The following is a 26,595-nucleotide window of genomic DNA, read 5'->3' as shown; positions in this document are numbered from 1 at the left end:
ACCATGAAAACTATAGGTGTATAATATATATTAAAGCTGTTAAATTATTTTTTGGCAATTTTTATTTGCTGTAATGCCAACACTTATTTTTCATATACATATTTTGTTTAATATTTTACGAGTAGATTTTTTAATAGACAAAAGAACTGTCAATACTTTAAAAAATACAATAAAAAGCTATATTAAATGTTCTATGCACTTGTTATGAAGTATCTTGCATGTTTGAGTAAAATAAATAAGTAAATAGGTGGAAATTTGATAAAAATGTAATGTTTGCAGTTTGAAAATATTAAATACTTGACGAAGAATATAAATAAACTTCTATCGCAAAATATCTTTTCTTGGGGTATTAATTGTGCTATGAATTGGTCAGTTCCAGTCAAGTTATGTTTATCTGTAATTTATGTAAACCCATTAATGACAAATACAAAACATTTCTGAACTGAAGGTAGTAAAACAGACAAACAACAACACATGAAACATGTTTTTACAAAATATGTATCTACATAATATTATTTGACAAATGTTCTTTAAATAATGTACAAAAAATCTCACATTATGGATAAAATATAATATTTTTGGTTCATCTTCATTTCTTAAGCTGTACATTTCCACTATTTTTCACATTCATTTCATTCATTTTTAAAAAATAAAAAGACCGGTTTAGTGACTTAACAGAATAGCATGAAAAATGCTTTCAAGTCTTTTTCAGTTCTGATATGCCACACAGCTTGTACAATTTAACTGAGAAATTATAAGTAAAATAAAAAGTAAAAATAAAAATGCTGCACTTACCCGCACTGCACAAACGTTCAAACCTTTAAAGCAAAATTGTACAAAAGTGAGAAGAGCACAAACAAAATTACAGTTTTGCTTCTTTGTTATCACTTTTAAGAATGTGTTTGTTTTCTAAGTGAATTTTGAAACACATGTCACATTATTTCTGAAAAAAGAATTCATAAAGGTGATTTATTCAAACCATACTTATTTAAAATGTGATAATTTAATGTATGGTCTAACTTTTACTTCTTGTGCTTTGTGAAATCCTGGTGTTTTATCAGGAACATAAACTTTTCAGTTCTTTTGTATTATAACAGCTTTTATAATATAACTTTTTTAATGGATGAATAATTGTCAATTGGGCAGCACTATAAAAATAAATTTTACAGAATTGCTGGTTTTTAATTTTAGAAATTAACTATATATTTTTTTATTTTAGTCCCACAAGCAAATGAAAATATTCCAAATATAAAACTTCTGTATTTTGCACGTTGTTTATTATAAATAGAAATAGTGCTATGCTTTACACAAAACTTCTTACAACAACAACAAAAAACAAAAATCACACAATTGTAAATTTAAAAAAATCATACAACAGAAAGGGAATAAGGAACCGTATGTAAGACTTAAGCACAGTGGAGCAGTTGTAGAAGAATTCCTTTAAAAACAAAAAACACAATTGAGCAACATTTAATAAATAAGGAGGGCACCTACAAATTGATGAGATCCTGAAAACAACTAAAACATGCAAAGCGACAACAAAAATGAACAGTCAAGATGAATATTGTACTCACTGGTAAAGTCTTTTAATATATTTTTTGGCAAAAGACTGTATGACTACACTGACTTCTATGCATTGCTTGATAAGTTCCCCTGACTGATAAATGCACTCACCCAAAATTTTATAACACCAAAAAAGAGATAGCTAATCAAGGATATAACTGGAGATCCTCGATCCGTGTTCATTTACAGCACATGAGGTATGAATGTATTGCACTTTCTTTGGGTTGCACTGACACCACTTAGCTTCAGTTCATGCTTTCTTGCTGGATTTCCAAACGCAGCCACATGTTTATGTCAAACTACATATGCATGAGTCTCGTCAATATACAGTAAGACTTTGTCATGAAGACATTCTGAGATCAGTATTACAGCTGAGCACGCTATCACCAAGCTGTCTAACCTTCAACCACAAAAGACCACAGAGGCACCTGGGGCTGGAAAAGTCCACATTATATCTCCGCCTTACTGTAGGATCCAAATACAAAGTCTTGAACATTCAGTTCATACACAAAGTTCCACTCCCTATTTTTTTCAGAAAAAAATAGAAAAAAAAATGTCTTGGTCCTTTCAGCTTGGCATGGTGGGCATGAGGTTGTGGGGGTGGGGCATTGCCTACAGTCTTTAATTATTACAGTGAAATTTCTTCATTTCCATCACTACACAACCATCCAAAGTGTCTCTGCTTCTTGCTGAAGTCAAACCAAATAAACCCTGTCACCTCCCACGCTGCTGGTCTTGCTGTCCCTAGGGCTGGAGAAGTTGGCAAAGGCAGTGGGTGGCGTCTCTCTCCGGGTAGGAATGCCAGCGTATCCATATGAGCTTCCTGCATAGGCCATGTTGGGGCTTCATATAATGAAAGGCACCTATTAAGGAGAGAAAACAGAAGAAAAAAGCTTTTCAGCAATGTATTTCCATGTAATCAAAAAGTTTAAATGCATTTTACAGCAGGTGAGAATGACACATTTTCTCTGGTAAAAAGGCCAGAAAACAATCCAGAAGATAGTGGGGTTGACCAGGTTTTAGCCTGTATCTCTGGCACTGCTTTACTGATCAATAACAATTCCAAATCTGACCTCCATAGGGACACATGGTTCTAATCCTCGGCTGCCAGGGGCTGTAATCGCCCCCCTGCTAAAGAGCCCTCTCACCATGCCTTCATGCATACATACCTGTGCTCACGTACAGACGCGTACACATTTCACTAGAACAACCCTCTCCACCCCCGCCCGAAACATGTGGTTTTCTCCCAGGTCCCTGACTAAATTAATGACATCAAGATGTTGGCACTGACGGGCCGGTCAACATGTGGTGGTGTACCTCACATCAGGCCTCTAACACACACAATCCCCCCTCCCTCCTGTCAAACATACTTTGGGAATGTGGCTTCTTTTATTTGGGCAGCTATCCTTGTTACACAGAGGTCATTACATGGCTAGGTGATCTGCTCTGTGGATTTGATGGGCAAGCTCATCACACAGGGTCATGAAAGAACAGTTAGTAAAAACGAGTGTACTGAGACAGCGACTGGGCCACCATAATGATGATAATATAAACTGAAGTAACCCGGCCACTAGCGATCCCCAAACCCCAATGTAATTCCAGTGCAGCACATGGAGATTTGAGACGCTCCCTAATCAGAGGAGTCTTTGCAATTAACTGCGAGTTTGAAAATTCTGGCTAAATCAACAGCCAACAGATGGCATTGCAGACTGATGTGTCCTCACAATAACAACCAGTATGAATGAAATTGTTTCTACAATAAAAACAAAGGTGCACTACCTTGCTCTGTCCAGTACTGTCCATACTGGTAGCTAGGGTGGTGGTCGACAGCGTAGGCTGGGGAGGTGTAAGAAGGTGGGCAGTAAGACTGTGTACTTGGTAGGGTGGGCATGCTGCTCAGGCTTGGAAGGGCCTCCAAGCGCTGAGAGCCATGACAGCTAGCAGAAATGGCTCCGTTAGGCTCAAGGCCTCCTGTGAGAGGGGAGAGGGCAAAGTCACTCTGGGACTGATGCGGCACTCCACTCGGGTTCAGCAAGCCCATCACCTACAACGAGACACAGAGAGACCCAATCATTAGAACGCATCTCAATTTAACTGAAAGTGACATCGTTGAGGTTTTCTAGTATTCACCATTACATACAAACAAAGCTGTTCATTTTAGTTCAGTTTCCGAGAATGTGTTGATATTTCATATCTTGGTAGTTAGACACACATTGTTTTTTCTTCACTGTTAGCATTAGCAGCTCTCTTCAGACATATTCTCTTTATTCTTTCCTTTTTTTATGATGTAAAGCACTTTGAACTGCTTTGTTGCTGAAATGTGCTATACAAATAAACTTGATTGACTTGATTAATTGATTCTAAAACCAGTTGCATCTTTTTCCTCACCAATGTTCTGTCATGAAGTATATAAAAGAACAGTTGCATACAGTACCTTGCACAAATATTCAAACCCATTGAACTTTTCAACATTTTGTCACATTACAACCCCGAACCTCACTGTATTTCATGTGACACATCAGCACAAATCATTTGTTTTCAGTATAAGTCCAGGTTTTCTACGAAGCACTCAGAAATGTTGTGAGCCATGAAGACCAAGAAACCAAACAGACGGGTCAGGTGTTAGATTGTTCAGAAGTTAGTTTATAAAACATCACAAGCATTGAACATCAATTTAGGACAAAAAAAAAAAAAAGAGTATCATGCAACTGCAAAGCTAGTCAGACATAGCCATCCACCTAAAGCTGACAGCTTTCGAAAAGCAGAGTACTAATTAGAGTATGCAGAGCTCCCAGGGCAACTATTTGTTATGCACTCTGTAATTCTTCCTTTCATGAAAAGTAGCAAAGAGGACCACATCATTTAAATAAACCCATAAATCCATAAAAAGTCAAGCTTAAACATTGCTATACATCACTAATATCTGTTCAAGTTAGATGTCACTAAAATTAAACATTTAGCTAAAAAAAAGCTGAAGTTTGTAACCACGTTTGCACACCAACCCGATTACATCACCACAACATTTAGACATGGTGGTGGCAGCATCATGCTGTGGGAATACTTTCTTTCAACTGAATTGATAAAGCTGGACTTTAGCAGCTCCAGAGAAGTTGAGACATGGGGTAAAGGTTCACTTTCCAGCTGGACAATGGCATTAAATTTACAACCTGAGTTATAATGGAAAGAGTTAGATTAAAACATAAACAAATATTAAAATAGGCTAGTTAGTCCAAACCTAAATCTAACTGAGAATCTGTGGCAAGACTTGAGAAGCGCTGTTCATTTTGAATGAGCTTCATCTATTTTGAAAATAATGAAATTATATCGACTGTGGGGTTGAATGTTGCGATTGTTTTTCTCTGAAATATCTTCAAACCATCTGTCATTTTCCTCACTAAAATTTGTTGTTGTGACTTGATAAAAAGGGAATTAATACTTATGTTGCTGTATATCTTAAAATTTAAAGAAAATAAAAAAGACCCACTCTAAATTTGTCCCAAAGCTGCCATAAGAATTTAATAAACTGCCTGAGGTGATATCTTGCAACCTGAACTTACAGAAAGCAATTCTCCTTTGTATGCATACATAAAAAATGCTTGTATCACATTACGCTTTTGCCTCTTTTTTGAAAATGACCATGTCCTCGTAAAGGAGACCAAAGGTTACATGAGAAGCAGAAGTAAGGTGTGTTTTTATGTCAAAGTTACCTTTATGTGGAGTCATGCCTCAGCAGAGAGCCTGTGTATGTGCATATGCCCATGTGGGATGTTGTTTTTTTTTGTTCCGATGTCAAGTCTGCTGGGGTATCAGTGATCCATCGTGAACAGCTGCATAAGACTTTGCGTGAGAAGCAAAGTTGTGAAAAAGTCCATGTTGGAGAAAACGCAGCAAAGGCCAAAACTAAAATCCAAGTGGCCTTTGCTGGGCAGATGATAACAAATGATTAGAAAACATGATCTTTCCCATCTCACTTCCAGTTGATCGGAAAATGTACATGTCCACAGACAAAGGTTAACTTGTTTGGCTTTAATGTATGTACTTTACAAGTAAAAATAAAATATACCCCATAGAACTTAATTTATCTAATATGAAAGAAATATTAGACATACATTTTTTGGCCTGCAGATTAATAATCAATAAATAACAAGGCTTCAAACTCATCATTTTCCAAACTTCGATACTTTTAGTTTTGGACTAGGCAATGTCAATTGATATCTAAGATGATTTAAGGTACTAATAGTGTCCTGTTGTGTGCATGCATGTGTCCAGAGTTTGAGCAACTGAAACAGCAGCAGTTCCCCGATGGTCTGTCTGTTTTGAGGTTGTTCCGGGGATTAGGTCCCAGGGGGTGCAAATCCTGGCTGCTTGCTACCTTGGTGAGAAAGGATTGCTAAGGTATGCACCAGATCAGAGCTGCGACGCCAGAGATGGAGAAAGCCATCACTCTGTCTGTTTGCTCAGTTTGCAGAGCTAACTGCTCAGATGAGAATATCTCCGATCTAAAGCAAACCTTCTCTAAAGCAGGACTGTGCGATGCTGTGACCATATCTGGAGTTAGTGGAATCCGCTCATGTATACAGAATAATAGGCAGCTATTAGAGACAAATCTGGAGTTCAGATAACACAAGAGATGTAATTTCTCCAAGGATTGGGCATATAAATCCTTAAAGCTGAGGCAATCTCAGAAAAACCGAAGTTGTAAACTTTTTCCAAGTGCAAAGAGGTCCTTGACTATCAATGTCAATGAATGTATTTTTCATTTCCTCTCTCTTATTAAGTTAAAATCTGAAAATTAATTAAATCATCATACGAAATAGAGAAAACTGATTTGCAATATACATTCAAACAGCTGCAATAAATATACAAATTAAAACAAATTAGCCAACAAAGTGATTCATTTGCATAAATTACACACTTTGTTACGAGTAGCTAGATTACTTCATTCCAATCAATTAGGACACTGGAACGCTACTTGATTGCATTCCCAGACTGAGAAAAACCTTAAAGGAAAGTGGTGCAATTTGACTAGATGAGATTTCCATTCTATGCAAGCTGCCTGGAAAGGTTAATGCTGAAACCATGCACAGAGACTGAGCACCTTTGGCCTTTTTATTGGAGCTGATGTCACTCTTTGACCCTGTAAGTATTTGAACTCCTACCACAACCATTGACAGGAGAAAGCATCCACCTTGCAGACCAGCTCTGCTTCGATAAAATCATTATCAGAAGTTCAGTTTAAAGTTTATTAAGACTGCCAGTTTACACAAGTTTGCATTTGCATTTAGTTTTGTGTCATTTTAACCCTCGGTTTTCATTAAAAACAGGCAATATTTTACCAGTTTATGCGGTAAGACATTAAAGGGAAAAAAATATAACTGGAACTTACGCATGAAAGAAGTTAATTATACTTTCAGCTTCAAAAGAGGCTTTCAGAGGCATCAATAACAAAAAGCAACAAACCTGCCTCCCATTTTTTTCCTCATTTTTTTTTATCTGTGCATAACAGGATATGGAGATCCTCTCTCATGGGAATTAGTACCCAACATGCAAAGCACAAGGGCTGGCCACCCTTTGTGCCAGCTAAAAGCTCGTTTTCCGCCTGTTAGTCCATCTCTTGGACTCATAGGGTGCCACTGATAGACACTGATGACTGTGTAATCAACCATAATTGTCTTTTCAGTTTTGATTTGTGTCATCGTCTGACATCCATACATCCTTCCCCATGTCTGCTGCCTTACCGCCTCTCCGGTGATGGACGTTTGCCACATTTTAAATTCATCAAACTATTTGTCGAGATAAACAAAAAAATGAACAGCTACAGAGTTCCTCATCCTGACAAGGATTTATCATTGTAGCGACAGTGACACCTCCTGCATAGGTCATGCAGAGAAGTTTGTGTGCTTTATTATTTTTACCATATGGTACACTTCATGAAGCCTTCCGCTTACTGATATGCTAAATATGTGGTGATGAGAGAGAATTACCAGATTGTGGAGAGCTTGCTCCACAGAAAACATATGTACGTGAGCAAACTTATATGTACACATTAGAGGAGGATCCATGGACTATTATATCTTCCAGGTAAGAGCTCTGCAATACACAAAAAGCCACAAATCCCCACATCACTGTTATCCTTTCACTGTCACACAACTAGGTCTGCTGAGGCTGTGTGTTTTCAAAGCATGCAACTAGGATTTCGGAACCAAAGAGGCATGAGTGACATACATATTCAAGTTGAGCACTGTGTCAAAGTCCTCATGCAAATGGTAAAAATGAATTTAAGGCTTTAAATACAAGAAACATTGTTGTGCACCATCATGAATAATATACACCAGATTCAGTGTATTCTTTAAAACTTTTACTTTGAATGGTTGTAACGTAATCTTGTGTTATCCCTTATTGTTGATAATGGTCACAGGTGTTTAACCACCTCTTGATGCCATAGTCAGCGTCAACCTCCCACTCTATGTTGGATTTCCCCTTTATTGCAAACCATAAAGATTGCCGTAGATCTTGTAACTAAAGAATGATCCAGAAGGGGCTTAAGACTTGACAGAGTTGCGGTTGAGGGCATGTTCACAGACTCCAGCTCAGCATGAGACTCCAGCTGGAACATGGCAGACCAGAGGCCCCTGGAGAGGATCGTGAGAGGAGCTAGGAAGAATATTCTAGTGTCCCAACCCTTTGATCAGAATCTAGGATTCAAAGTCTCTACAGGTACAAAGCATTTAAATGCTGCCATCAGGCAAACCATCAGACAGCCCGCAAATTGTTAAAACGCTCAACTGGTGTTAAGATTGTCCCATATATTCTAGTACTTACTTTCTTATGTCTTTAAAAAATATTCATTGATTATTTTTTTAAGTTCACACCAAAACATCCAAGAGAACTACTATATTGTGTTTTGCCAAATAATGATGTGACAAATTATTATTTTAATTCAATTATATTTGAGGTCACTGACCTGTGGAGAGATGGCCGTTGCTGATGCTGGGATTAACAGTGTTGCCATGTCCTGTCGGGGGCACAAAGCTGTCCGAGTATCCTGAGAAGTTGTGCCTTCCAGAGGAAAGGCAGTATCCTGAGCCTCCGTCTTGGGAAGCTGCGGATGAGCTGAGCGCACTCTGGTGCACGGAGGTGGGCGGCAGAGGCTGAGGCCGATGGACTGTACTTAGCTGTTCAGAGGCTGATGAGAATAAAACAGGAAGTCATTATGCTGCTGACATGTTACTTATTCATAGACTTGCAACAGTCTAAGCATTAAGACAAATGTAGTGTTTAACTAGGCCCACCTTGGGCTATAGAGGTTGGAGGGTAGGGACTGTCTGACAGCTGATAAGGCTGCAGGCCTGGCATGGCTGACGGAGGGAAACCACCTGGTATGAGGTGATTAAAAGCCATTAGCTGATTAGCTCCTGCTTGTTTCCTCCATCGAGCTCTTCTGTTGCTGAACCACACCTGAAAGAAAAATACAATTGAACACGAAAAAAATTTCTTTGTTAGAAACTCGTCACCAACGTGGTAAGTTGATTTTTTTCTTTTTAAGTTTAGTGCCTTGAAAAAATATTCTCCATGAACTTTCAGTCTTACAACAGTCAGTTACTTTGTTGTGATTAATTTGTATTTTATATGACAGAAACAACAAATAACACCGAGTTGGAAAGTAAAAGAAAAAGGATACGTGGTTTTCAATGAAAATCTTAAATGGTTTTACAGACATTTGTGGTCAGCCCCCCCTGTTAATCTGATAAAATCAAGAGCAACCAGCAGCCTTCAGAAGGCATCTAATAATTATTATTATTACAATCCACCAGTGTGTAATTGGATACAAATTGAGCTGATCTGTAAAGAACTTAGTGGTTTGTTAGAGGACATTATTGAACAAACAACAGCCATGTTGTCTGACTGCAGACCCATTCCTGACTGCAGAAGGGTCAGGAATTAAATTGTGGAGAAGTTTAAACCAAGGTTAGGTAATAAAATAATATTCTAAGCACTGATCATGACATGAAGCATTGTTTAACCAACCATCTAAAATTGTAGTGACGGGTAAGGAAATCCTTAATCAGAGAAGCAACCAAGACCCCCACAGTAACTCTGTGAGAGCTCCATTTGTCAGATGAAAGGATCTGTTGACAGGGGAACTATATTTGTCATGCAGTCTACAAATCTGGCCTAGGTGGAAGAGAGGCCACGAAAAACATCTTCTGTGAAAAGGCCTGGTTTGCCATAATGCATATATGGGACACAACACCAATGTGGAAGAAGGTACTCTAGTCAAATGGTGCAAAAGTTAAACATTTTAGCTCAAAACTATCACACGCATCACCCTTCACACACCATCCCCACCATGAAACATGTTGGTAGCAGCATCAGGCTGTGGGGAGACTTTCTTTGAGTAGAAACAGGGAAGCTAGTGAAAGTTTATTGGATTATGCATGAAGTTAAATGCATAAAAATAATAGAAACCGGTAAGAGGCTGCAAAAAGCTTAAGGCTGCAGTGGAGTTTCATTATCCTGAATGTACAGTCAGAGCTACAACAGAACGATTAAGATCAAAGCATAAAATAATTGTTAGACTGAGCCAGTCAAAGTTCAGTCCTAAATTAGATAAGAAACTTAAAATCTGCTGTTACATAGACATTCTTACTCCAGACTTTATGAGTTTTAGTTACTTTGCAAAGAAGAGCAGCAAAAACGTGTCTCTAGAAGCCCCAAAATGGTAGAACCAAGCCCCCTTGCAGCAAAAGTATTTACTCAAAAGGTTGAATACACATGCATGCCACACTTTGCCAATTTTTATTAGTAAAAAAATGTTACATAGAAAATCTATCCATTTCCTTCCAGTTCACAATATTGCACTTCTATATGTTAGTCTATTATTTTTTTAAAAATCACGTTTTTATAGTTGGGACAGTTAGAACTGTAATTGTACTTTATTCCGGGTCACTGAAAATGTATCTGTGCAAGGACTCTCTGTCCCTTTGCAGGGACCTATGCTGATAGCGATCTTAACATCTGTAGAGCGCAGTGAAACCACATCTTTGTGAGCTACTTAACGTCACAGAGTTCATACATTGCCAGAGGGCTGTTATGGCTATTAAAAGCTATATTGAGAAGCTATCTAAATCGAGAATCTATTTGCAGAATTTTACATACATAGCCCCCTTTTGGCAAAATGTTGACAAAAATAGAAACATGTCTTTGTATATAGGCGGCTGTGAGTGTCTCCATGCGGAGCCACAGGGGAGGTCTGGGGTTGTTTTGGGGATGGAACACATGGCTAATGGTCGTAAAGAATGTGTAGCAACATCCCAAAACAACTTAACACCCACATGTCTCGGAGGGAGTGACGGATCACTGTGCTGTCAAGATTTAGACTTGCATGCATGCTCGTTTTTCTAACCTGAACTCGAGCTTCTGTCAGTTTGGCCCTCTGAGCCAGCTCCTCTCGCGTGTAGATGTCTGGGTAGTGCGTACGTTCAAAGGCCCTCTCCAGTTCCTCCAGCTGCTCTGCTGTGAAGGTCGTCCGACTGCGGCGCTGCTTCCTCTTTAACGGCAGGCCTGGCTCAGAGTCCACGTCTGAAGCCTCATCTGAGTGGCTCGCTGGAATAGAAAAAAAATATGTTTTCAAGCAATTTATAATATCAACAACATGCACACACAGGCTAGAGCCGTTGCAGTTTAATAAAACACTTATTTCCATGCTGCTGGCATTGTGGCCCTTAAAGTTTTTGTGATCCTGTAACTGCTCAACTCAAAAGACATATTGTCTAATGAAGAATATCTGTCAGTTTGCAATATATAACCATATACTGCTGATTTAGCAACACAGAGTTATGACTAACTTTATGAATTCGAAAACTTTCTTTTTATTCAACAGCAAGAGTTTGTTTTAGAAATCTTAAAAACAACTGACAAATTTAAGACTGATGTAGCATAGCATCAACAAAGCTAGTTAGTTTTTCTCTGAGTTTAAAAAACATATTTATTTTCCTTATTGACTGTCCCTTTATCAGTTGAAATAATCACATTTGGAATTTTTTTTTTCCCTGTTAAATTAATTTAGAGAAGTAGTGTTGCTTAAATGTTAAAATTTTTTGTGTTTGATTTGCTTAAATAACGTATTTGGGAGTATATTTTATTGTGATATAAATAAATGATGTATTCATATATAAAATGAAATCATTTCAAACCTGGTAAACTGGTTAAAAAATCATGACTATGAGGAATATACAAAATCTCTTTCTTTCAATTTGTGATACAGATTGCTCACTTGATATAAAATAATTCATCCTTCAGAACTGATGTTTCATAGATTTTGGTTTTCGAGTTAGACTGTGACTACTTCTACTGATGTAAATTTAATAGTTTCACACAGCATACCAGCTGCTCCACAGCACATCGCACAGAGCCACTCTAGATTGTGTTCTCCTGATTTCTTAAACTCCTCAGTAGTTCCCGGGGGATCAAAAGCAAAAGCCTGCTTGAACATGGATTAAAGAGGACAAGATCCCTCTGGGGCATCAGTCGCCTGGGACACTGTGTCTCTTCTAGTCTTAGCCATGCTGTGCTTTAGGCTGATATTCAGCAGCACAGGAAAGGCAGCCCGTTGCAGGTGCTTCTTAATCTGCTCGTTCAGAACAAGAGAAACTGACTGAGCTAACAGGGGGAGGTGCAGAAGAAGAGGAACAGTGAACTTTGGATACAATATCAGAAATTGATATTTCTGAATTTGTGCTGGAGGTTCACATTTATTAAAACAAAACTATAAAGCCCTAAAAATTTGCATGATTGCCTTTTTTGTTGACTATCACCAGCAATCTTATCCTTCATTTTTTACATTCCAATCATTTTCGCCATCAAAAACATGCAACTGCTGAATCTGGATTGCTAGTTGTCACTCAGTGGATACTGAGCTGAAATCCACTCCTAAATCAACCCCAATCAGAAAATCATCATGAGGGATCCCTCCACATTTTTGATCCAATAAACTGAAGAAATAAAATGCTCAAAAGCAAAAAGACAGGTGCATGCATAGGGAAGGCTGCAAGGGAAAGGCTGGTCTGTCTCAGACTCTTTCTTATTCCTCTAGATTTATAGGCTTTAATTAAAAAAGTGCCAAGTCAGACATTAAAGGGGGGGCTGGGAGAAGGGGACAGTGATCTCCCCTTGGCTCTGGAGCCTCTGCAAGGAAGGCAGGAAGTCTTTGCACCAGTTGCCAGTGTGTGTCTGACCAGGCATTACACACAGATTTGGCCTCTGGGAATGCTGCTACTCAAAGGCCTGCTGGCAAAAAAAAAAATCCAAAAAACCGATCCTGACTCTGAGACAAGCTCATTATTAGATCTAAACCAGATTGAGGCGCTAAGGTAACACACAGACTCAAGCAAGCTGCTTTATGTAGCCAATTTTTGTCATTTAGAAAACATACTTTCATGCTGTTTAGTGAAGGAAAGCTTAGAAAACTTTGAAGGCAGCAGTAATCCATTTGCTCTCTCTGTTTACTATAGGGTTACCCTCAAAGCCCTATTTATTTTTACCATTTCCTCTTTTTCCCTTCCTGTTTTTATTTGTAACTCTAGAGGCAACACTCCGTCTTTGACTCTTCTGTAATGGCAAATGACAGTGATGCTTTTGTCATCCTCTGCTTGCTCTTTTGTCTTTTTCTGTCTTCTTCTTCACCCACTTTTTTCCTTTATTTTTGGGGAGTGATGTGGCCAGGCCTTTGTATCCCAGTGGGGAAAAGCCTGTGGCAGGGCTCTATTGGACCGATTACCACGCTCCATCTGTAGGAGCCATCAGGGACTGCCTGGGCCCTCATTCAGGGGCCTGTCACCTGCACAGCAGGGGACCTGGGGGGGTTGTAGGGTAAGTTGGGGGCTGGAGTAGGGGAATGAGGAGTAGGAGGAGAAAAAAGGGGGCACAAAAGGGTCCAGAGAAGGGCTATTGGGGCTGTGGAGGGGCACAGCAGGGGAGCACCCCTATATTCCCTCCTTCCACGGCCCGAGGGGCACAAAGCTGGGGGATGGGAAGTCAAAGGGGTTGACATGGAGAGGAGAAGGAAAGCTGAAAGCACCTGAAGAAGATGCTGGGGTTGAGGGAGGAGGGTGCACAGCTATGGCGAATGAGGGGGAGGCAGTGATTGTTAAAAAAAAAAAATAGGACCTGTCTTTTTCACCTCAGCCATTCACATCACTCGTCTCTTCCTGGATTCACCCGTTGCTATACATCCGCATCTAAGGCACTGTCAAACACTGTTCTAAGTCTGTCTTGGAATGATTTAAGCCAAGGTGATGCTGGAGCAGACTTGTTCCCACACATTCCACACAACAATGACAGGAGATAATACTGGGCATATAAAGGGAAAGTATCGGCGTTGTTACTTAAATTCCTAAACCAAATTCTATGCAACAGATAAAGCAACAAGGGGCCTGTCCCTGTCTGCACCAAGAGGGAATGTTTAAGTTCCCACACAGCATAAGTACCTTTGGACAGTCAGCTTTCTCTGACACAGCAGCTAATACTTGGAATACAGTAACCCAAAGAATAGGAATATTTCATTTTACATTGGTTGGTAATTCATCTCCATACATGGTTTAACTCGTATCTCATTTACAATGTTATTTGTCGGAATGCTGCAACTTAAACTCTGGATTAACACAAGACTCAATTTTAAGCTGAACTATTTTTATCTTTATATGATGCCACTTATTAATGTAAAAGAAGTAACATTTATTTCCACAGCAACCCTAGATAACACATAGTTATTTCTTTTATATCACCTTATTACCCAAGGACAGTTGATACATTTTTGACCATATTTTAGGTATTCATTAATGGCGCATAGCTTTCGTCAGCTCGGTCAGTGCAAAGCTGAAGATTTTGGACAGTCTTTCAAAGGCAGAAAGTTTCAGAGCAACTTCAGGTTCTGGCAATGACCTCTTCATGTCAGGGGAAAGTATTTGCTTTTATCACTCATGCCCTCCTGTTCAGGTCTTGTGGAAAAGGTCGTCTGTTAGTATCAGTGAGGGGTTCTTTTCCATATATGACACTTATATATAAAACTTTACTGAAAATATAATAGTAGTGGAGAGTGTTAATTATTTGAACAGCAAACTAAAAATCAACTTACTTAGAGAAATTTAGTTGAAATTTGGTCATTTAGAATATATTGATATTTCATTATTTTATATGGGTTTTTTCAAAATTTACATTTGCACCACATTTTGTCCAATTCTTTTGGATTATATTGCATTTACAATTATTTATATTTTTCTGATCGTTTTGTTCCTACATTTACATTTGATAGTTCAGAATTTTTCTTATTAGATTTTCATCATGTTTCTTCACTACATGATAATGTTTCCTCAATATAACAAATAACAAATAAAATTTGTTCATTTTTTGATATTTTGTTTGCTTATTTAGTTTGACCATTTCTAGTGGGTTACACCTGTCTGTACGAAAAGTAGTACAAATAAAGTTTGAGTGAGTGGTTGATTGACATTTGTGATTAAGTGAATGTGTATCTAATAAATAATAAGATTACTTATTTATTACTTCTAATAAGTAATAAATAAATAAAATAAATAAATATCTTTCTTTTGAAATAAACAAAGTAAGAAAGACAAAGTTTGACTACGACAACTTATAAAAAAAGTAAATTCCTCCAAGTGTAGACCTGCTAAGAAAGACATGAACACTAACTAATGTTAATTAACCAACAAAAAATGAAATATATTTAGAAAGTAGAACTGAGTTTAACAAGTGACTGCAAAATGCTCCTTTGAATGTGAATAAAATCGAAAAGGTTTCTTGACTGAAAAAAAAAAAAAACAGATAAAAATGATGTGAGTCTGGTGAACTTCCAGTTTTATTAGCTTCACCAGTAGGAGGAGTGCTTCTAAGATGCAAATAAAAAATCCCCCCCCACAAAAAAAAAAAAACCCAGAAAGGATTCCTGCCGTTAGGATAAAGGCTGACCTTGTTTACTGCTCAGGCTCATCTTGGCAGACATCCACCCTTCTCCCACCCTCTCTTATGCTTTAGGAGACACTAACATAAGTAGACATGCAAAGCTACGCACAGCAACATCTTTGCTCATGTGTGCAGAGAAATTCCCATCTGTGGTTAAAAAATGTAAATAAAAGAAATGGAAAGTGTGATAAAGCATAAGAAATGAAGAATCACATATGGAGAGAGAAACCAAAACATATGGGGCAGTTTATGGCCTTGTCTTAGTAGGGGCTGGCTGGCCCATCCTCCTGGGGCTTTTAATAGAGAAGGTAATTGAGCTGGTGACATGTGTTCGCAACGCAAAACAAAGGGCATAAGAGACAAATGAACTCGCTATTTGCCCAGGGAAGTAGATCTGGCCCTTTCAGGACAGGGAGTGTGGTGCGAGTGGGCCACTGAATAAAATAGCTGCGTGCCGCGTAGAGCCAAAGCGAGCAGATGCACTGGGTGAGGTGTGGGGGGTGAGGAGGGGGAAAGAATGGTAAACTGACAGCTTATGGACTCAGCTGGGGTTAACAGTTTAAGAGAAAAAATGGGAGTGAGTAGGCTGCTCACTTGACTTGCTAAAGAGCCCCTAGGAACCTGCAGCTGCCTGGGAGAGGGGGTGGGGGGGTGTTATAGAAATAAAAGGAGAGTGAGATGATGATGTGATGGACACAAAACAAAATTAAGCGAAAGAGCACAGGAGGTTGGCACTTAACGGACAAAGAAGGAGTTGGCGATATGAAGCTGAAGGATGTATCTCTGTCTAACACCACAGCAGTGACAAGAAGCCACGAATGGCACTGAGTGGCTATTATTTGCGCCCAGTGTGTGATGGTTATTATTCCGTTCCACTGCGGTGCAGTTAGGTGACATTTTCACGGTGGCATTTCCACCCTCCGAGTGGAGACAAAGCGACTTGCGAAGCCCACACTGGGTCGCAAGCTAAAAAGGCTCGTCCATTGCACGTTCCAGTTAACTAGCAAAGACAACAACCAAACCAAGCAGCTTGTTTCAAGAAAATAAGCTTTTGTTTAAAAAAATCTAGGTGTTTTAAGGTATTTACAAGGGCAGCACAAGAACATTGCTTTAAATCCTTACACAAGTTTTTGAGCTCAGATCTTTTCTAAACATTATCCTAACCTCCAGTTCCTGGGGCCTGATAGTTGTAACAGTCAAGTGACCCTAAGTTGGCCCCTGACCTTTTCACACAACTACACAGTACTGCAGTGAAAGCAGCCTCGCGCTGGCTCTTCAGACTAACTTCAAGAACATTCAGAGAAAAAAAAAAACATACTTTCACTTTAAACCCCATAAACTCAGAGTATCTCTTTTTGTCTTGTTCCTTTTTTTAAATTATTTTCAAGTGGTGCAAACGCAGAGCTCTAACACACCAAACGTAGGGAAAAAATGCCATCAATCAATCAGAAACAGGGTTCTGCTGGCATGTCAATAATGTGCAATGTTCAAGACGAAAGAGCTCCACAAAACCTGAGCCTAAACAAAGTTAAGTGATTGACAACACTGTCTGGCTTTACTCAATTAACCATCCCATTGTGCCCCTCTTTGCAAAGTCCCCATGCCCCCGACCCTTTTCTCCTCACACCCCTTTATCCTCCCCATCACAGAGTTTTGCTTGGCTAATACTTGAAGGAAATAGAGAGCTCTTTTTTCTGTTGGGGCTTCTCTTCTTGACCTTCTATTGCTTGCTACTTCTCCTTTCAGTCACTTTGCAGTGTCTCTGGGGTTATTTGGGGAGAATGCGAGGAGTACATCAGCACCAAGGGGCCGGCTTGGGGCAGGACCCCAGCCCATTACTTCAAAGTTGGCCCGCATTCATTAATTGTCCTTTGAATTAATATTGGGGGGATCACAATGTGGGCGCTAACAGAGAAAGAGGCTTTAATGAAGCATAGAGTCTGTATTCAGTTGCAGATCAGCCAGTGTGGATTTTTTCTTTATTTCTGAAGAAAGAGAGTCTTGAGAATCATGCCAACGCAAAAGAAGAAAGTTCTGGCTGCTTATATTTAAGAAGGTCATCTCTTCGTCGTCAGTGCTCTGGGGTCAGTTTGTAACCTGACATTGAGTATAACGTAGCATATAATTATGAAGTGGAAAAAAGTTATGGTTTTTCAGTTTTCAACAAATAAAAATAAAAAAGTAGAGAATGCGTTTGTATTCAGCTTCTTTACTCTGAAAGTCCTGTTTAAAATTCAATGTAATCATTTGAACTAATCAGCATATAGAGAGAGTCCACTTGTGTTGTAAAAGAAAAAAATATTACCATGAAGGTCAAGCAACAAACCATAAAATTTCAGGAGGAGCTGCAGAGATCCAAAGCTAGGGTGGGGAAAATTTGTAGACAAGACAACTAACTACAAGTGAAATTTTAATTTTTGGTTACAGAGCGGACATAGTCAGAGTTGAGGAAAACTAGCAAAGCACATGACAAAAAATATACCATCCCCATGGTGACACCCATGGTAGTGGCAGCATTATGCTGTGGATTGCTCTTCATCAACAGGGGCAGGGACGCTGGTCAGAGATGATAAGAAGACTGATGAAAGCTAAACACACAAAAGGCCTTCAGAAAAATCTTCAATAGGCTGATAAAGACTCAAGACCAGGAAAGATGTTTGCCTTCAAGCATGATAACAACACTAAACCTGCAACCGTTAAAGAATATTTTTTGCCATATATTTGGGGTATTTTGCAAAGAAAATTTGCCAAAATAAATGTCTAGATGATAGGAAAATACCCTAAAACATGTCATAATTGGTTATAATTACAGAAACAAGTGGTTTTACAAATCGATAATGCAAGTGAGCTGAATTTTCTCCGTTTTTGTGCTAATACCCATCTGTCTGGATTTCTGAACTGCAGTTTGCTTTTCCCCAGAAGTCCAGCACAATAAACAAGCAATATAAACACTATTAATACAGGAAAATGGACAATAAAGCCCTCATATAAATTTCTGCACTATCCAGCCCTCAGAGGAAAAAGGAAATGTGGCTGTAGCAGACATTCCTCTGGCTGAGTTTGGGCCTTCAGTCACATAAACTAAAAAAAAAAATTCAGCATATACCTCGATGATTACAGCTAAAGGATATTGCCAAGCTACTTTAAAGACAACTTTGTGCTTTTTGAAGGCGTTTCATCTGGGTTTTTTTACAGTGTTTAAGCCACAAACCTTTGAAGGTGGTATAGAAGTGGAAATCTTTTGTTTTCATACTTCTTCTCTCCTGGTTTTTGAACTAAAAACGTACACATACAATAGCTCCAAAACTAGACATACGCTACAGTGCGGATATTAACTCTCCAGTCCTTCTCACTTTCAAATAATACCCCTCATCCTAAACCCATGCCAAGATCCCAGGGAGCCTATATAGACCCAGTTTATTTACACAAACAAAGTCCCACTCAGCTCCTGTGACAAAAGCAGCTAAATCTTTCATGTTTTGTCAGCACTTGATTCCTCCTGTCCCTCTGGCTATTTGCCTGCCCCGGCACAATGGAGACAGGAGAATGGCAGCAGATTGTTGGAATGCACCTCAATGAGACCAATTATTACATGTTGACTGCGTTCACCATGGCACATTTGAAAGAACTGGGCTCATTCACTCTGGCTCTGCAGGACTCCCTTTTAAAGAAAAGTTATCCCTTTGACTGTTTGTATTTCTGAGCTTTCTTTTTATTCCCCCTCCTTCTTCTTTCTGTCTTTCACCCTCCCTCCCGTCCGTCCTGTCATAAAAGATCCTGCAAGAGTGGCTGTCTTTCATGACTTTGGTTACTATAATTAGTTAAATGAGGCTAAAGGCTAATGTGCTAACACTAATAAATAGAGAATACCATCAATTAAATCAAGAACACTAGCAGGAGGAGCAGTGATTTTGACACTGATTCATAATTAGAGAATAAAACAAAAATGAATACATTCTTCATTAAACGGATGAACAGAAAATAAGTCCCTAAATTCTGAGAAGGAATATCTGTTCATTCATTATGCAAACATTAAAACCAAAATAATTGTTCACATTACTGCAACAACAATGTTCCTGCAATTTGCTAAACTTTCTGATGCCACAGTGTACTTTATCCCACAAACCTTAGCTCTCCTTTTCCCAGACAAATAAATCTAAATGAGTCAGCTTTGATCTTAGCACTTAATGGAAGCCCAACAATAGTAGTAGAGGAGAAAGGGGCAGAGAGCAACAGGCCTCTCCCCACCACAACAATGGCCTCTGCAAACACCTACTTAATCAATATTTGGCCAGAAGACCCTCTCTGGGTCCCCAATCACCCTTTTCACATTCTAATGAAGTGCTATAAAAGAGAAAATACAACTACTTCTTTCCACAAAGAGACACAACAATAAAATAGGGATGATCTGGATTAAAGAAAGTGCTTGCATTTAGGATGTTACTGAGTAATTTTATTTTTTCTACAAAAAAAAGATTAAATACACAAAAAAATACACAACTAAACTTTTTTTTCTGACATTAAGCTCGATGCTCATAGACTAAAACTAGACATTCTAACTTTGATTACTCTATTTTCCTTCAGAATAATCAACTGGAGTTTTTACCAAGTCAGTGGATTTGTCCCGCCACGGCTACGGGCTATAGAAGGGGTGGGAAGTGTCTCCCGTACTAAATGTGGGCGCCCAGGGCCAAAAGGAAAAAGGGGCGGACTTCAGTCTGAGATGAAAGTGCAGAGAAATAAAGGGTTTGGATTTAATCTAGTGAGGAGAACAGTTTCCCTGTGCTCGCTTGTTGGAGGCGTCAAGGGTACTGCGCAAAACAAAACACACACACAAAATAAAAATTATAAAATAAAATAAAGAGAATTTTTTAAAAAAACGTAGGCTACGTAAAAACGATTAAGTCAGTCAATATGTTTGTGGTCTATTCTGCGTGTTCCCCCTATATAGATATGGTCAAACTAAATTTTCTTTGATTACTTTAAACAAATCTACAGTAATGTATTTAAAGTGGAAATATGTGCAACGTCGCCTCAAGCCCAAGTTAATTAATAATTAACTATATTGCGTGTTTTATGTCTGGGTTTCCTTTTTAACAAACCTGCCGAGTCTCCAACAGGTTATAAATCAACAGGTGTTTGTCTAAAGGCCTGGCTTCTTCTTCTTCAAAAAAAAAAAAAAAAAGCAAACTGTTTGACAGAAGGCTCAAAAGTGGCATTTCTTTGTGCAATCATGGTGCACTGGCTCCCTGAATAATTCATCGCTCATTGCGAGTTCATAATGTCTCCTCTCACCCCCTATTTGTCAGCGTATCTTCTCTCCCCTCTCTCTTTTCTCTCCTCATTATTTAAAAAAAAAACTGGCCTTTTTATATATATTTTTTTTTGAACGACGCTGCGCTGCTTGCCGGAGTTTGGCTTTTGTGCGCGTCAAACTGAGGTGTGAGATTCAATGGACACTCTGCGCTTTGTTCAATGAAGTTCATCCTTAAGTGTCCGATTAAGTGAAAAAAAAACTTTCTCAGGCTTAGAAGCTAAACAAATGTTTGATTTTTTTTTTTTAAAGCTCAGTCTGTATAGTTTTTTTTGTTTGTTTGTTTTGTTTTGTTATTTTTTTAGGCCAGTGTATGCGTAAACTGCTTCAAACTTTAAACGTTACACTTTTAAATAGAAGTCTAAAAACTCTAAATAAGAAAAAATATATTATTATTATTATTATTATTATTATTATTATTATTATTATTATTATTATTATTATTATTATTATTATTATTATTATTGAAACCAGATTTTCACATTCTTCTGTTTTGCTTTCAGTGGTTTGGATGATTGCAGTGCAAAACGTCGGACTTACATCTGTCTCCCAGGATGCCATCGATGCTGTGTTTTGTCCGGGGCTCGCTCTCCTCCAGCGTCCTCTTCACCATCTCATCGTCCTCCTCCTCGTCCTCACCAACTCCGCCAAATTTGGAACGCATGACGCGGCTGATGGCGCTCACTGAGAAACAGAGACGAAATGAATACTGCCCAAAATACCCACAATAAATTCAAACAAAATGTCAGCGTTTTGTGTTGTTGTTGTTGTTGTTGTTTTGTTAGTTAGTTAGTTTGTTTGTTTTTTCTTAAATGTATTTTGTGGCTAATAAATTATTAGGTCTATACCTGAGGGGACATTGTTCCTGTCGCAGATTCCATCTTTCAGTAGTTTGTCCCTGATTTCCCAGCTGAACATGCCGGGATTTTCTCTCTTGTACTCCTCGATCTTCTTGTCCACTTCTGGGCAGGCACTTTGCTTTGTGGAGACAACCAGGACAAGTCATGTAAATTAAATGAAGTGTTAGCCTACGGCTTGGAAAAAAAAACACAAAAGCCACAAAATGCAAGAAATTTACAGCAACAGTTTATAAATATCCACAGAACTTGACACACCATTATTATGCGTATGATCGTTAAAAATATAAAAGGACAGCAGATCACGTTTACCTTGTCGTGTTCTAAGCAAATTACATAATGCTGATATAAGATTTAAATATAAACTTTTTAGCTTGACCTCTCGGTAGATCTATATTTTCCTTTTGCTTTGAGAGAAAAAAAAAGTTTCAAACAGACTTTGTTGTTACATATTTTGACAACACCAAAGATAAATCTGTTTTATATAACGAATGTTTGGGGGAGGGGAAAAATATTAAAAAGAGGACATGAGAAAAACGAATTGCTAAACTTCTTTTACCTTCATGGAAAAGCTGCAGCGACTGCGCTTAACTCCTGCTGGTAGTTTCTGAACATCTCAGAAAGTTAAGAAAGCTCAGGAGCATGGAAACTAAATTCTTATATGAACACGTTCTTTCTATTGGATATATAAAAATAAAAAAACAACTGTACGATCATCTGCGCCATACCTTTGGTTTGCTGCCTCCGATTGCTCCCGGCCTGATCGAGCCCGTCTCCTGGTACCGGCACAGAATTTTGGAGACGCAACCGTGGGACACCCTCAGCTGCCGGGAGATGACGCACGGCCGGACTCCGTGGTGGGCCATCTCTACGATTTTGTGGCGAATGTGGTTGGGGAGAGGTCTGCCGTTTATGAAGACTCCTCCGAGCTGGTTGACCCGACCCTGTCCTAACGGAGTGGAAACTGGACATGGAGCGCTTTTATTGAGCCGGGTATACTGTCTGTTTCTAAACATTTAACATCCAACATTTCTGGAGGTAATTTCAAAGTTATCTATGTTAATATTTTAAAACAGGCAAGACTGCATACTTAAAATGTAAAAAAAAAAAAAAAAAAAAAAAAAAAAAAACTTGACAATTTCTACTTAGAAAAATTGTTCTTAATTTCTGCCTTACTAAGAAAAGTCTACTTGCATCACAGAATTTTGGAAACAGAGATACTCGAAATGAAATTAGTTGTAAATTGCGTAATAAATGTGAGTTATATTTTGAAATCTTTGCTTTTTCTCGAAAATGTGCCGCTGTTCATTTTTGAAATATTTTGGTTTACTTTTTTTTTTTAATCTAACATAGTAATTTTATAAGAGTAAATATTTCAACAAATCGAGTTTAATAAAATTTGCAAAAGTTTTTGCTCCAAGTTTTTTTTTTGTCATGTCCACCCGCAACTGGTGGTGGCTTTTTACCTTCCAAAGAGTATCCTCCACGCGGGTAGTTCTGGTGAGGAGTCGGTCTCATCATTCTCGGTAAACCTCCTGCCAGCGCCGTCATGTTCCCTCCGATCTGGATAAGCTGTCTGCGATGCGCCTTTTTTTTTAAATCCAGCAACTACCTTTTGTCAGTTTTGTTTCATTTACCCTTTGCCGTCGTCTGGATTCCTGAGTAACAGGTTGCCACAGTTGGGGAAGAAAAGTGAACCCGGGCCGCAAAGATGTTGCCTAATGTTATCCCAATGGGGAGAGTTTGGAATCGACACTCCGGGTTTCGGACGGTTCCTCGGAGGATAAGAAAGATGCTCTGAGAGGATGGATGATGGTCAAAGATTTTTATCTGTGGACGCTATCCCGTCTGACTCACAGAGGGAGCTGGGCGCAATGATTGGTTCAGGACCCGGACATTAGGAAGTAGGAGGAGCTCTGTGATTGGACAGAAGAGGCTGAAGTTGTGGTTGAGTTGACCTCATGAGGTCAGCTTGTCACGGGAGTCTTTGCTTTAAAGTTTTCACAAACAGTAAATGTTTCCAATAAAGCAAACACGTTTATATCGGTGAGCTTCCAGCCACTGCCGATATATTAAGGTGGAGTATCCCCCATGCCTCCAACCCCATGCCTTGACACTTAACTCAGGTGGTGAGTGAAACATTCAGCTGACAAATGGGACATTCCATTCCAAAGCAGAAACATCATTAGTTCTGAACTCTGATATGCAAACATATGCGCATTAGTCTCTTTCTACACATGTTAACCGGCTACCAATCATGCAGTAAACATTAGTTGTATGCTTGTTAAGGAACAAGAAAAATATAATCCCACAAGTACTTGAGAGGATAAAAATACATCTACTTTACTCATTTTAATATATATATATATATATATATATATATATATATATGTATATAGATTTCCACAAATGTTTTACCAGTATGCTGACACAAAACATGCAATATGATATTTTTGAGATTTAAACAAAAAAATATAGTTTTCAAAAACATCTCATATATGCTGATTATTAATAGAACTGCATGTATACTTATGTCTAAATATTATGTGTTTCATTTTCTAAATACATGAAAAAGACATTAAAATGACAATCTTCCAGAATACTACACATAAAGTAGCCAGTAGACTAACTTGTAATACGTTTACACCGAAATTTATAAAACTTTGTAAATTAATTAATTAACTTATTTATGTATTTATTTGTTTATTTACACATTTTTGTGAAAAATACCTGAACACACAAAACCAGATATTGTACATCGATATTATTGTAATATACGGTGTGCTGTGATATCTGTATAATTTAAGTCGAGAAATATGACAGATTGTTTTTAGAACGGAAGAATGGAAAAAGTTCTGAACAAAACATCATTATGCATCAAACTTCTGACCATAGATAGATAGATAGATAGATAGATAGATAGATAGATAGATAGATAGATAGATAGATAGATAGATAGATAGATAGATAGATAGATAGATAGATAGATAGATATCGTCTCTCTCTTTCATCTCTTTCATTTAAATCAACTTGTGTATACATTTTCAACTAAATAGATATTTAATTGCAGTGGAGTTAATTCACCTGTTATGAATTAACCCTCTGCAAAATGAGATTCATCGGTTGAGGGTTTTAAACCACTGATCGCAGTGACCTTTTCTCAAATACCTACAATATGAGCATGTTCATAACAACACTGAAAAGTAACATTGAGCTCCGAAAACAACGATAATCATCTGTATTCGTTGTCCAAAGGAAACCACCTGATGAGCGCAAACTAAAGCTTCCACAATGGAGGCGATTGCAGAACGACAAGGTGCGGACACCGCTGAGTTTAAGCGTGGAAAAGAGGATCCGCTCTCCTCCACGAGTTCCACCTCAGTCCACGTCAGAAAAGCACCGCGTGGTCTCTCGCAGCGGTCGCGCTGATTTAACAAAGGGCGCTGCAGCAAAGCCGCGGTTGGCCCACACGGCCGTGGAACACATCCGTGTAAAATGTCGCACTGCTGACACACTGGACCACATGAGGGATCACTTGACTTTTCTGAAGCTCGTAGAGATGTGATAATTGCAATAATTAGGCGTGTTTTATAGACCGACGCATTTAGTTTTTTCGTCCTTTCGTCCCTCAAGGAAAAGCTTTGTCCCCATTTTTGCATTTCCTTACTCCGCATCCCATGAATGGTTTGATCATTATATGTCCAGAATAAACAAGCAAAACTTATATACCTCACAATATTCAACAGGACACGTTCGTTACAATCAGAATTTCTCCTTCAAACAGGCCAACAAACACGTCAAGGGAGTGATTTTATGAAGATGTAAATTAAAATAAGTAAACATCACGCTCTTTTTGTGGCAGAGAGGTTTTAAATTGGTATTTTAATCAATATTCTCTCTCATTGCACTTTTAACTCTCAAGACACTGGGCAGTAAAAAATAATGGCGTGGACACAAAAGAAGACGTGGAAACATTATACCTCTATAAAAGCAAGAATGGAGGCCATAGAGAGTTATCATAGTAAAGTTTGACTATCATGAAAAGGATATCGGATCTACCGTGCCAAATCAATTAGAGGGGGGAGCTGGGTCAGAAATGTGCAGGGCTGGTGGACAAGCTATGTCAGAAAACAGCCAAAAAAAAAATGCTTCTGAAGAGAAATAGCATGTTGCAGTGTGTACAAGTAACAACTCAATGATCCAGAGGCTATGTATTTGTATTATGTATTTCTAAATCAGTCAACTCAATAACGCACAGTATTTCTCCATGTCTCCATTAAATGAAATGTTAGCCTATTTTCTCTCACTCATTGGAAAAGTTTGTATCTGTTGGCTATACTCCTAACTTTTTCTCATCAGATTTACAAGACGGGATAACATCAGAAACTAAAAAAAACAAAGCACTTTTGAAAAAGCTAACTTTTATTTGAATGTATTTATTTAATACAGACTTTGAGAGAAATCCTTTATTAACATCAGTGACATGTTGTGTCACTGGCTGTTATTAGTTTTACATTACCACATTTTGGCAGAAGGATAGCTGGTTTTCTCCTGCTCTGTATGTTTCAGCAGACAGAGCGATTTGATCTTTCCTCTTTGCATTGTGCAAAGAGGAAAGATCATCCAGTTCTGGGTTGCATCTTATGATCTGTTATCTTAGGTCATCCCAAAGGTTTGGGATCTGGGAACTGAGATGGTCATGGAAAAATTGATTTTGTGTCATTTGAACCATTACCATGTTGATTTGGCCATATGTTTTGGATCCTGCAGAACCAAATTGCAAGCACTCTAACAAGGTCCTGTTTTATGCTCTCTTCTCTTCAGCTCACCATACAGATTTTATTTTTTAAATTGATCGTTGATTTATTGGGTTGATATTGT

The 26,595-nt window shown here is 38.5% G+C and overlaps 1 protein-coding gene across 1 annotated transcript; it reads right to left on the bottom strand.

Annotated features, from left to right (window-relative positions):
* Positions 1 to 1,258: 1,258 nt before the first annotated feature.
* LOC116721439 (paired box protein Pax-3-like) lies at positions 1,259 to 24,659 on the bottom strand. The gene is given in 10 exon segments (XM_032565156.1): positions 1,259 to 2,426; positions 3,343 to 3,607; positions 8,528 to 8,542; positions 8,544 to 8,749; positions 8,856 to 9,021; positions 10,970 to 11,169; positions 21,398 to 21,541; positions 21,706 to 21,835; positions 22,443 to 22,678; positions 23,181 to 24,659. Coding segments are annotated over 10 exon segments (1,566 nt in total). The 5' UTR covers positions 23,266 to 24,659; the 3' UTR covers positions 1,259 to 2,307.
* Positions 24,660 to 26,595: the final 1,936 nt, after the last annotated feature.

Source organism: Xiphophorus hellerii, chromosome 6 (assembly GCF_003331165.1).
Source record: "Xiphophorus hellerii strain 12219 chromosome 6, Xiphophorus_hellerii-4.1, whole genome shotgun sequence".
NCBI classification, from domain to species: Eukaryota; Metazoa; Chordata; class Actinopteri; order Cyprinodontiformes; family Poeciliidae; genus Xiphophorus; species Xiphophorus hellerii.
This window is presented reverse-complemented; position numbering and strand designations above follow the sequence as displayed.